Raw genomic sequence first — 11,832 nt, 5'->3', positions numbered from 1 at the left:
GGGTGTATAGATAGCACAACCCTAACCAATTTACCACACCCAATAACCACTAATAGCCAAATGGTAAAGGACGGACTGATAGATTTCCTTCAAACTAAAAACTGAAGGTCTCAAGTTTGAATCTTGCTGCTGGTCTGGAAGCCAGACATGTGGCCAAAGGAAAGTTGAAATGCTTATGTGAATCTTCCCAACCTCTAGGAGGGATGGATAACCGTGCCTTACCACTACAGTTATCTTCGTCATCTCTTCAAAACTTCCATCAAAATAAGTCATAATAAAAAGACCATTAATACAAACCATTATTCCAATTGCGTTAAAATTAAAAGACCATTGCTAGAATTTTCTCATTTTAATTTTTCATATTTGCCCCTCCATTCAGTCTCAAGTATGTGGCACATGCCTCATTTGAACGTAAGTTTTGACGAAATTAACGAAAATAACCATACCTGAACGTTTTGATGAATTAAATGACCAATAGTCACAAATTTTTTGTTGAACAACCATTTAGTGAACGGTTTTGCTAATACCGTGAGACTCTTAAGGAAAGGAAAATCATTCTTCGCAACCCATTACAAAGGTGAAGAAACTAAAATCCAACGCCACATTTGGATACAACATTACTAACACTGATGTGAACAAATGTACTAAAGAATCAAAATCATGGCAAATCGTTTGAGCGTACGAAAACCACCTCTGCGTCACAAGAGGGTAAAAGATACATCTGAATTTCGTGGTCCACAAAAAACCTAAACGAGGTGCAAACTAAGGACTACCTCGCTAGCTAGTCATCATGACCTGTTCACTTGACTGAAGGGCTTGGCTAGCAAAGGACCTTACATCAACGTCGGGATCCTCGCTAAGCTCAACCAAACAAGGACGAATAGTTTTCTCCACCACCTGCGCAAAGCGTATTATGCATAAGTCCTTTCAGTACTTTCACTCGATCTGCGTATTGTGTTTTGAATCTTATGCTCGTGTGCGTTCGGAGTATCAAATGAAGAGATTTTTATTACTTACCGACTGATCAACTATCGGAATAATTGACTGCAACACCTTTGCCACATTGAACTTGATGTTTGGTACCCTACAAGAAGCAACTCTCAGCCCACCAGCGCAAATAAAATCAAACAAGAAGCGTAATTTAACTTAATAGCTTCTAATCTATACCTATCTTTTGATGCAGTGACTACCACCGGTAGAAGCTTGGAACAAGTGATTTCTGATCCCAAAACAGGGGCAAGTAGGGATATTGCATGTAGAATCGTCATCCGATACAAATAGTGGGGGTTGCTAATCATTTCCAAAACCTTTCAAGAGATTTCCAATTTCAACTGTTTAGTTACCATGTCAAGAGATTTTCGAATTCAAAAGAACACTATTCAACAATCCAGTCCCTTAACAAGGCTGGGTCCGATAACCATGTTTAGTAATATGTCACTACAGCTTATTAGACATAACCATATCTAATCTTTTCAGAATAAGGAAAAGAAAGAAAGAGAACCTGTGGGACTATATGCTGCATTGCCCAATCAGGGCCAAATTCTTCTGCAAGGCGCTTCAGATTATTAGCAGCTGCATCACGTATTGAGTAAACCTACCATCATCATCAGAAGTTTTGTCAGTAAAACAGATCTAAAACAAGGCAAGACTGCGTCACCGATTACAGTTTATATAATTTGAAACGGCACCAGCTGTCAACCACCCAGAAAGAAGAATCCTATGTTTTTACTTCATAACCAGGAAACCATTATAGGCAGCAAATTCATTGCTTATGATGATGAAAAAGAAACAACACAGGCATCAACATCACTCCTTTTCTTGTTCTTTTGATTTTTTGAGACGAGATAAACACGAGATATAGAAACATCATTACTCAAAACAGAAGCCGCACTAACCTTATCATTTAACCACTGCATGCAAAGAGACCCAAGCTTATCATCAAAAAACCCGACACCCAACTGACTTGCCAATAAAGGAATATATTCTATTATCGCAAGCCGAACCCTCCAATGTCTATCCTCTGCAAGTTCAACAATTGCTGGCAACAAAGACTGGGACAGCAGATCAATCCCAATTACCTGCATCAACAAGTGATATATCCACGACTTTTTCAAATTCAATATGAAAACTTTAACTAATACACTTAATGACCATGATTTCAGAATTTAAAGCCTTTCTTGCGTCTCTTAAATCCGAAAACTCCAACAATTGAGTTGCTCGTGTTTATACTATGTTCCTTTGCAAATGCTAAAATTTCCTTATCAGATCACCATTACAGTCTGTAAAAGTAAAAATTTAGCACCATACTGCAAAAGCTTTTTCTGATTCATCAACATTGCCTTAGCACAAATGCTAGCTATGTTTCATATAAAAGCAGTACGCTACTAAACAGGTCTACCTTCCTAGAGAATCCAAAACAAAATTGACTACCACACAGTCCAACCATCACATATTAGTATGTACAATATATAAAATCTTATGTTTGACACCACCAGTTCGATACACACAGAAAAAAGATATGTAAAGCATACAGATAGAAAAACTTGTGACAAACCTGGTTGACTTGATCAAGCTTGCTGATAATATTCAATCGCACATCAGGGAACTCGTCTTTTAGAAGAGAGAGAAAAATAGGCAGCAGCTGCTCTATGGTTGCATCCTGCAGCCACCAAAAGAAAGTACCAATCATATAATGAGAGGGAGAAAAATTATCTTCTAAGTAAGAATTTGAATTAAATACGCCCCAAAATTTTCTTGCCTTTCCTAAAACTGGTGCCATTCCCATTATCACTGATGCCAATGCAGAACGAACGTGCTGGGAAGAATCTATTGACAAGTCCTATGGCAGGCAAACATAATAAGTCATATCATTTTCAAACAAGCAAAAGCTAAACAGTATTTAGAATTGCCTAAAAACTTCAACAACAAACTGCTTAGGGAAAATATAATCCACACATTAGGTGAGATGTGTAACCTTCACAAAAGGAAGGATCTGCTGAATGGCAAGTTCTGGATTCAAAATTCGGCAAAACTTAGTTACTTTTCCTGCAGCAGCTATTCGTACTTCAGCCTCATTATCCCGAAGAAGCCGAACATATGCAGGCACCAGGTCCGACCTAATATATACCAACATCACCACACTCATCAATTAATTTAGAACTCAACAAAGTAGGTAGAGAGAGAGAGAGATCGGGCAATTGATTCACATTTACATAATTACAACATCCTAATCCAAGTAATACAGTATTCACAATAAAAGCCAAGCCACAAAATAAACTGACTACCTTGTAGCTTCTGGACCAACAGCTTCACACAGCTCGTATAATTGATTCGCAACCATGTACCGAACACGCCAAGACTTATCCTGGTCCAAAGAACAAGTTTGCATCATGAATATTGGCGAGAGTACATCTAATATTGCAATTTATATAATTCAGAATAAACAAAGTGTAAAGATTGCTCATTACCGCATGCAATAATAACACTAAGAAATATGATATACCTGTGAAAAGTTAACAATGACAGGAAGAATATGGGCCACACATTCTTGAGGTTCCAACAACTTCCCAAGAGCTGCACAACCCTCAACAGCCAATAACCGAACAGAATCCTGATCTGAAAACAAGATTCATCAGGAACAAGTTCATACTAAATACCAATGCTAAGATTAATAAAACCGTCTTTAAGAAAAAGATAGAATATTGGCATATGATAATAAAATTTTATACAAGAGTGAGAAGACACACATACCATCCTGCGTCAAATCCTCAAATATAGACATTATGTCAGCTTTGAGGTGCACAGCTTCTACAGTCCCAGCAAATTTTCCCAGGTTAGTTGCAGCAGATCTCCTAACCATGGGCATGTCATCTTGGCACAGTTGACTGTATGTCGTCCGTAGTTCCGTTTTTAAAGTTTCTGGGGCACTAGGATAAGCAATATGAAACAAACCACAGGATGAAACTCGGGCTGTAAACCACTCTCCGGCAGCAAGTCTCTGTATTCAAAATGATGCATGGAGAGAAATACAGATAAGTCATTCCAATGCACTGAGGTAAAGATTCTCATAGGGATAACGTGAACAAAATATAAGTTCTAGTGGATTTTGTGAATAATTACATTTTATGAACTGGGAAGAAAATAAAAGAGATAACGAAACTTTTGAATTGTGAACCTACTACCATGGCATTTTATATACACTCTACAACCCAATCCGCCAGGTCAAACCACAGGATCATGTGTCCAGAGTGAAAGCGTAATGAGAAGGCAAACAACTACAATTAAATAATGGAATAGGACCAAATCATCTAACCTTAACTAAAGGAATGAAATATTCAACCAAGTCCTTTTCTCTCATCTGGCCGCCAATTTTACACAACGAATCCACCGCTTTGTCCCTCACACATGTTTCCTCAACAGTGCAGAGCGTTTCCAAAGGCGGGAGCAGAACGTTGGCATGATCCACACCACCCACATAGGGGATAAACACCCCCAACTCTTCCGCCATTGCCAGAAGCACTTCATCATCGTCATCGTTGTTCTCGCTGAGGAAAGGAATCAGCTCCTTCCTGGTCCTCTCTTCTCCGAGTGCACGGGCAATCGTGGAAATCCTCCGGATTGAGTTCAAACGGAGCTTAATGTCTTCGTTCTTCAGCTCATCGATTAAAACGGCAATCGGGTACAAAGTTTCATCAACCATAGCCATCTTTTCTACAAATTATGCCTCTAACTGAAATCAAAACACAAATTTCCAACAAACTTAAGAAAAAATTCACTTCTGCATCAAATACAGGTAACAATTTTCGATTGTTTTCGACTTTTCCCCTAACTTTTACTCCCTAATTGAAACGAATTCCATAAATTCCTCTACTTGAAGAAAGAGCTACGGACCCTAATTCAATTAAACAATGCTTAGCAAAAAATAAAAACATATCTCAAGCGATTTCCAACAAGATCCGTAGAACAAAGCGCAAACAAGCAGATTGAGAGAGAGAGAGAGAGGAGAGAGAAGTGGATTACCTGAGGGCTTTGTTTGCAGAGCTTCGATCTAGAAGGATACACTGTTGGAAATGGGACAGATCTTTTGGGTGAGAAACCAGAAGGGGAGAGAGAGAGAGAGAGAGAGAGAGAGAGGAGAGAGAGTATTGTTTCCCTTTTGTTTTTTACCAAACATTTTACGGTGGGAAGGACCGGATCCTGCCCGACCCGATTTTCATTTCCCGTGTCCTAATTTGGGCAGCACCGGATCCGGTTTTCCCCCATTTTTTGTCTCTACTATTAGTTTTAGAAAGTCAAGTCTAATTTCTTCTTTTTTTTCAGAAAACATGGTGGCTTAACACGGCAATCCACTCTTTTAGCCGTCGTGAAGACTTCAGAGACATTTTAGCCTCCCTTGCCACCATTATGTAATTCACTAACGTCAGAAATCAAACTCAAGACCTGCCGTATGAAATACAGGTATTGAATTCGATTAGGAATTGAAACGCAATATAAGCCAATAACCATGTATTAGTAACACTGGAAAAATATTGAAATAATTTCATCTATATATATATATATATAGATGTATACATAGTTCGCGATACAGGGGCGTTACAGAGCCTAGTAAAAAGTTGTTGACTCCGAATTATATTATCTTACAATTTGGTGGAGCAAAAACTAAAACCACCAATATCAGTAAACAGTGTTAGTCAGAAAACAACAGTTTCATTATCCCCTATTGATCTGAGTAATCTTAACGTTAGCCTGCAAATTATCCGACCCCTCCCCGGCGGAGGTATCACCATCTCCGCGCGGCTTATATGCTTACTTTATCAACCAAATAGAGATCACTTCACCTGCCATCGATAAATAAGAAAGCCGTGAGTGATGACATTGACAGCAGCAGAAGAAATCAGTGCCGCCGTTGTATTTTGGAACTGAACTAGCAGTAGCAGCAGATCTCCATAAAGCGGAATCGTACTGCCGCTTGCTGGTTTCAGGATTTCAGACAGTTGAGCAATCGGGTCCAAAACCTGCGACCGCGAGGTGGCTCTAAGATTTCTGGTGGTTCGGCAGGTTCCTTGAAATGTGCTTTCTCACTTAGTTCTTGAAATGAGTCTACAAGATTTTGAAGCCTTGCGACAAACTCTATCAACAGGGATGTAAATGTGGCTAATGACAACTGACTAGCATTTTCATAGGTTTTGGATTCCTCCGCTACTGGCGGTTCATCAGCCTTAAATTTAAGTCCTGCAGGCCACGATATCTGTTTCATGAACATACTTCCTGATGAAACACCTGCGGGCAGGTTCGAGTGGTTGACTTCAGTTGGTACGGAGCCTACGCCATTTGGCTTTGCGGGCATCTGGCTATCCCAACTTTGTGGCACAGGAAAAGAACTAAGATCAAGTACAGCTTCACTAAGGGATTTGTATTCCCGGAAATAATTTTCTTCATCATCCACGTTCAATAAGTCCTGAGGTTCTCCCAGCTCCTTTGGTCGACTTCCAATCTCCCAGCCTTCTGAATTAACAAGCAGGTACGATTTCTGGTCAACTTTCTTTTGTAAGTCTTCTGCAGCCTCATGCACTTCATTGAGTATATCTGTGGGACCTATTTTCTCCATTGTTTTCAGTTTGTTTCCAAGTTCACGTAAAACTTTGGCACCTTCATAACCAACCCTTTGAAGTTCCCTACGAAATACTTGTCTTCGCTCAGCAGGAGCCTACATATAAACATACCAGTGGTTCAGTAAAAAGACATTAAAACATTTCAAATAAATGAACACAAAGAAATAGATAGTTCAAGAAAAACCATAATCATGAAGATGTTAAAGGTGCACACATAAACAAGATGAACATACAAAATGAGATACCACGTAGAAAATTAGAAATACAGTATTTATACCCCACACAAATAGATCATTCAACGAGAATTCTTCAATACCAAAACACCGGAGATGTGTTGCAGGAAAAACTTTCCCATGCATGATAATGAAAAGATCATGGATCCCATGACTACCGGTACTCAATGAGCTTCCTTGCAATTCATGTGTATGCAAGAAAAACTTAAATTATGGTAATCTACGCACAATTCAAATTAACAGGCAAAGGTAGACCACGAGGATAAATTTAAGCAACAAACAAATCTATGAACACCCTGAGTGCACAAATTCCATTGTGGTCACAGACGTGGGAAAGAAATTACACGTTCTCAAACAAACACAATTAACGATAAATTAGAAGGATCTGCTTTTCAAATGAGCAAATTGCCATGCTATATCAAACCATCTTTAGAAGCACAGATAAATGGGAAAAGGAAAAAAAAAAAAAAAAAAAAAAACAACACTAAATCTCTGTTACTAATAGCCTCACGATGTAGTTGGACATGGTTAGTACCTGTATTTCAGAAAGTATACATCCGTGCAATGCCATGACCATAAATGCACAATGCCTCAGTGCACCACCCACTTTTCCATAGTTCTTCCATGGATATCTAAGCATTCTGTATCGACCATGCGGTGGCTCCCAGATAGCAAATCCCATCTTCAAATAAAAATAATGAGTTTAAAACAAAACCAAAACCAAAACCAAAAAATATGCTAATGCCGTGAATTGCCAATCATCAACATATTGCAATGAAAAATACCAGAGTGTCCTCTTGGCTTGTAGATTCCACAGCAGATCTGTAGCCACTATAGAGTGGATCATCGGAAGCTTGATAGGTAAGAATCTTGGAAGGGACCCTCTCATATTCAACGCAATTAAGGTAACTGTTAACAACACCTAAAAAATGATAAAGATGGTCAGCAAAGGAAATTGGTAATGACAAAACTGGGATTTGGCATATAAAAGAGAAAGATTTTACAATGTCCAACAAATTCAAAGCATATAGTAAACGAACCTTCCAGTGATTTTGCAACACCCATGAAATTTTTTACGACCAAGTTGTGCAGATCCTCACCAGCCCAGATGGGAAAAATGCATATATTTACTCCCAAACCAACACCAGCACCCAGTGCAATGAGAAAGAATCGAGACACAGCTGTATGAACAAATTCCCTTGTCCGATACCCAGATACCATGATGAAACAAAATGTCAACAAGAACACCCGAAACCCATATTCATAAGGCTTCATTGTCGGGTACAGCTTCGCATAAGTTGCAAGAAATCCTAGCAACCGCATAATATGTCACGAAAATGAAAATCAAACAAAAATTTAGCAACTAGCAAGTCTAGCATATAGTTGAACTTTTCAATGACATTACAAAAACCAAAAATGTACACTGGTTGCAAATCCAGACCTACGATAAAGATGCTAGCGAAAATAACGACTTCTTCCCACTCTCCAGCTAGCCCACATAAGTTTGCCACAACCAAAGCCAGGCCTCCAGCCGAAAATGTCCCCAACCCGCGGTTAAATCCTTTGCTCAGAGTCGCTCCTGCATAAGAACGCAGATTGCAGTGTAAAAGAAATGCACTTGAATCCCGGCTAAGAACAAAATCGAGTCGAAGGCCCAACAGTAACAAAAAGAATTTACCTTTCGAACCATTGTTAATACAAAAGAAAGATTTTTGGTCTCAAAAATTCATTCTTCTAAATAACAACTTCCCGTGAACAAAAAAGAAGGAAAAAACTTTAGCTTCAATTAATTATTATAATCATGAGCTCCATGCTTTTTCCAATTCCCTTCACTGATTACATTACACTTTATTAAATTCACCACAGTAAAGTTCATTTCTTTCCACATTAAATAAACAAATCTACATACAAAGAACTCAAATTCTGCAAAAAAATCAAAAGTAATATCCAATAAAAACAGAGAAATGCTTAAAAGCATGAGCCGAAGGAAGTTAAGGTTCCGCCGTAAAACCAATAGGACGAAGACCCAGATGATGAAACTGCTAAATAAACCCGAAAACGAAGAGAATGGGCAAGACAGCAATTTTACCTATGCTGAACTCGAACACCACCACAACGGTAAGAATTGCCCAGACGGAGTAGCGGCTGAGCTGCTTGAACGGCTCTTTGAGGAAGATGAGCAGCGAGATGATCATCAGCGCCAGACCCATCTTCGCGGCGAAGATGATCTTTCTCGGATCGGACTGACCCATCCGAACCGCCCGTTTCCAGACATGTTGCACGGTTCGGCACCAGCCGACAATTCGGTCGGAGACTGATCGGAAAGTGCAGCAGCGGGTAGACCCCGACGACGGGTCTTGCTCCTCGATGTTGGGGAAGCCACCCAGCTCGGAGTAGGAGTAGCCCTTCTGGACGGAGAGCAACCGCTCTCTCTTCTCCTGGAAAGTGTACTTGAAGGAACCCAATTTTGCTGCCATTTTTGTTGGAAGAGGGAAAGTGGAATTGTAACACAGTAGAGGAAAGAAAAGTTGATTACAAAATAAGAAAGTATGAGCTTGTGTTTGTTGAACTTGGAGACATGTGGTTATACTATTTTGGGATTTATTTATTTATTTATTATTTATTTGTTTATTTACTTACTTTTTATTGCTTCAGAAAATGTTTCGGTTTGGATCTAAAGAAATTTTGTTGTTATTTGTCTTTTTTTGTTATATTCTAGAAATTTGGAGTGCTTTTTCCAGTGTGTATTTACTTTTAGTACGAAATTGTTGTGTTATGTCAATTTACGTTTTATTTAATAGTTTTTTAGAACAAGTATGATATTCATTGATACAACAAAAATGATACGTATATAAAAAAAGATGGGTGCATTTAACAATAAAAAATTTATCAAAGATTTCAACTAGGTTAAAGGAAAAAGAGCTTCATGCACCAACAAAATTACAAAGTTTGTACTATCGTCTAAAAAAAGATCTGTAATTATATCATGAGGTTCTTCGAACCAAAGCATTCGAGCAATCTTATTTGCATTTGGTCAGATATGACACATAAAAGGGTAAGCATTATTAGTGCATAATTAGATTTTTAGAGTATTAATAATAACTATATAATTTTTAAAAATTGTATTATTTGAGAAACAAAAATATATATATGTATATATATTTTTTTTTAACGAAACTTTTATTTTGGCCGGATGTAACCAAATTAACGAGAGAGGTCCAATAATATAGGTACGGAAGGTGCAAAGAAATTGCCGCGGGTTTCAATTTACTGATTTGACGGAGTTTGGCAGCGCCGTTAAATTTATCCGGATAAGGTTTTATCTTTCGAACGCGTTTCGTAATGATTCGTACTTCCTCCAGCAGCAAAGGAAATGATGTCGTCACCTGTTTGACTTGTTGGAGCAAAATATACAGTGGTTCTGGATAAATGTAGAAGCTTGATACAGAGGCTATTGAACAGTCAATTCAAATTCATGCACATGATTATTCGGAACAAAGCCACATATGGATTGTGTGGTGCATATGGCGAATCTACCATCCACCTAATGAAGGAATGCCATTAGAGCAACTCCAGCGCTGGAGTCCTCCCCCAGGTTAAGCACTATTCAATCCACCTAATGAACAATAATTGCCCTTAATGAACAATAATAGTCCTGGCAATAGCATTTGCATCTCCACCATTACACTTCAATAGCCCTGACAATAGGTAATAAAATATTAGTATTTTTTTTATTTATAAAATAATACAAAATAATTTTAATTGTAATATCGGATAAGATTTTTAATCGTTCTCGTTGCGTCACGTGTCATTATCCGAAGTATTATTAAATAATACAAAATAATTTTATTTGTAATTTCGGATAAGATTTTTAATCGTTGTCGTTGCGTCACTTGTCATAAAATCCGAAAAGACAATTATTGGGGATGGATTTCCGATAAATTTTTTAATCGTACTCGTTATGTCACGTGTCATTATCCGAAAATACAATTATTGGTGATGGATTTCTGGTAAGATTATTAACCAATCACGTCGCGCCACGTGTCATAATCTGTTCACAATCTTTGAGGATAGATTTCCATCAGATTTTTAACGAATGACGGCATGCCACGTGGCATTATGTACAACCTAATCCTTTCTGAATCCTCCATATAATCCACCGTTGGATATAAAAAAATTTGAATTTCAACACTCCAGATTGTGCCACGTGCCACAACGGTAACTTTTCTTAATTTTAAAACTATTTTTTCTTTTATTTTTTTATTTATAAAGCATATTAATATCCACCGTTGATCTCAGATCGAACGGTGGATATTAAATAAGACTTTTTTTTTTTTACCGTTGAGATCGAACGATCCAAATTAAATATCCGTTGAGATCGAACGGACCGTGGGAAGCCACGTGACTTCCCAACGATAACTGAAAAAGTAAATTTTTTTTTTTGATTTTGTGTCGGCGACGCGCCCCCACGCGCGAGTGGGGTGCACGCGCCAGACACAAAAAAAATTAAATAAGGCCTGACGCCAGGGCTAGCGTCACAGGGCCTCAGGCTCTCAGGCTGGCAATTCTCCATGGGCCCGGAGCTCGGGCCTCCACTTTCACTCGGGCTTGCCCACGCTGGAGCCGGTCCACGGGGCCTCGGGCCCCTTTTCTCTCCCCCGTCCCCCGAGCAACTGCCCACGCTAGGCTTGCTCTTACGCGAAATGTGCGTGAATGAGCTCGCAGGTGGGTCCACTCTTGAGGAACACTCACACTTCGTGTTTTGGTGTGTGAGGGGGGGTGCACAGTCTCTCTGGGACGAGAAGCTAGAGTCTCCTGAGGTATGTACTACTAGTGTTATTCAATGGTGGCTGGGGGAGGGGGGGCATAGTCTCTGGGACGAGAAGCTGAACTCTCCTGAGGTATGCACTACTAGTGTTATTCAATGGTGGCTGGAGTTTACTAGAACCACAAACGCAAGTGAGGAACAGAATAACATATTGAGAAGC

At 39.0% G+C, this 11,832-nt stretch overlaps 2 protein-coding genes across 2 annotated transcripts; both read right to left on the bottom strand.

Moving 5' to 3' along the window:
- Positions 1–503: 503 nt before the first annotated feature.
- On the bottom strand, positions 504–5,157 carry LOC137710348 (uncharacterized). Its single transcript, XM_068449300.2, has 13 exons — positions 5,020–5,157; positions 4,313–4,729; positions 3,751–3,997; positions 3,503–3,615; positions 3,285–3,364; positions 2,975–3,116; positions 2,759–2,839; positions 2,555–2,659; positions 1,896–2,078; positions 1,502–1,594; positions 1,168–1,307; positions 1,018–1,084; positions 504–897 (listed from the first exon to the last, which is right to left on the bottom strand). Exons 2-13 carry the CDS (start codon positions 4,703–4,705, stop codon positions 778–780), a joined length of 1,764 nt encoding a protein of 587 aa, XP_068305401.1. The 5' UTR covers positions 4,706–4,729; positions 5,020–5,157; the 3' UTR covers positions 504–777.
- Positions 5,158–5,490: 333 nt separating this feature from the next.
- Positions 5,491–9,403, bottom strand: LOC137710349 (aluminum-activated malate transporter 9). The gene is made up of 6 exons (XM_068449301.2): positions 8,934–9,403; positions 8,286–8,423; positions 7,885–8,154; positions 7,630–7,766; positions 7,380–7,526; positions 5,491–6,706 (listed from the first exon to the last, which is right to left on the bottom strand). Exons 1-6 carry the CDS (start codon positions 9,319–9,321, stop codon positions 5,978–5,980), a joined length of 1,809 nt encoding a protein of 602 aa, XP_068305402.1. The 5' UTR covers positions 9,322–9,403; the 3' UTR covers positions 5,491–5,977.
- Between the last annotated feature and the right edge of the window lie 2,429 nt (positions 9,404–11,832).

Source organism: Pyrus communis, chromosome 6, assembly GCF_041283825.1.
Source record: "Pyrus communis isolate YQ-2024b chromosome 6, ASM4128382v1, whole genome shotgun sequence".
In the NCBI taxonomy this organism is placed as follows: Eukaryota; Viridiplantae; Streptophyta; class Magnoliopsida; order Rosales; family Rosaceae; genus Pyrus; species Pyrus communis.
The sequence above is the reverse complement of the archived record's forward strand: the minus strand, read 5'-3'. Positions and strand labels throughout refer to the sequence as shown.

Excerpts from the sequence above, each read along its gene's own strand:
- LOC137710348 (XM_068449300.2), bottom strand. The coding sequence starts at position 4,705 with ATGGCTATGGTTGATGAAACTTTGTACCCGATTGCCGTTTTAATCGAT. Across the intron at positions 2,079-2,554 it reads AGCTTGATCAAGTCAACCAG|GTAATTGGGATTGATCTGCT; the intron begins GTTTGTCACAAG and ends TTGTTGATGCAG. Across the intron at positions 1,595-1,895 it reads TGCAGTGGTTAAATGATAAG|GTTTACTCAATACGTGATGC; the intron begins GTTAGTGCGGCT and ends TGATGATGGTAG.
- LOC137710349 (XM_068449301.2), bottom strand. The coding sequence starts at position 9,321 with ATGGCAGCAAAATTGGGTTCCTTCAAGTACACTTTCCAGGAGAAGAGA. Across the intron at positions 8,424-8,933 it reads GGTGTTCGAGTTCAGCATAG|GAGCGACTCTGAGCAAAGGA; the intron begins GTAAAATTGCTG and ends GTTCTTATGCAG. Across the intron at positions 7,767-7,884 it reads TGTTGCAAAATCACTGGAAG|GTGTTGTTAACAGTTACCTT; the intron begins GTTCGTTTACTA and ends ATCATTTTTTAG.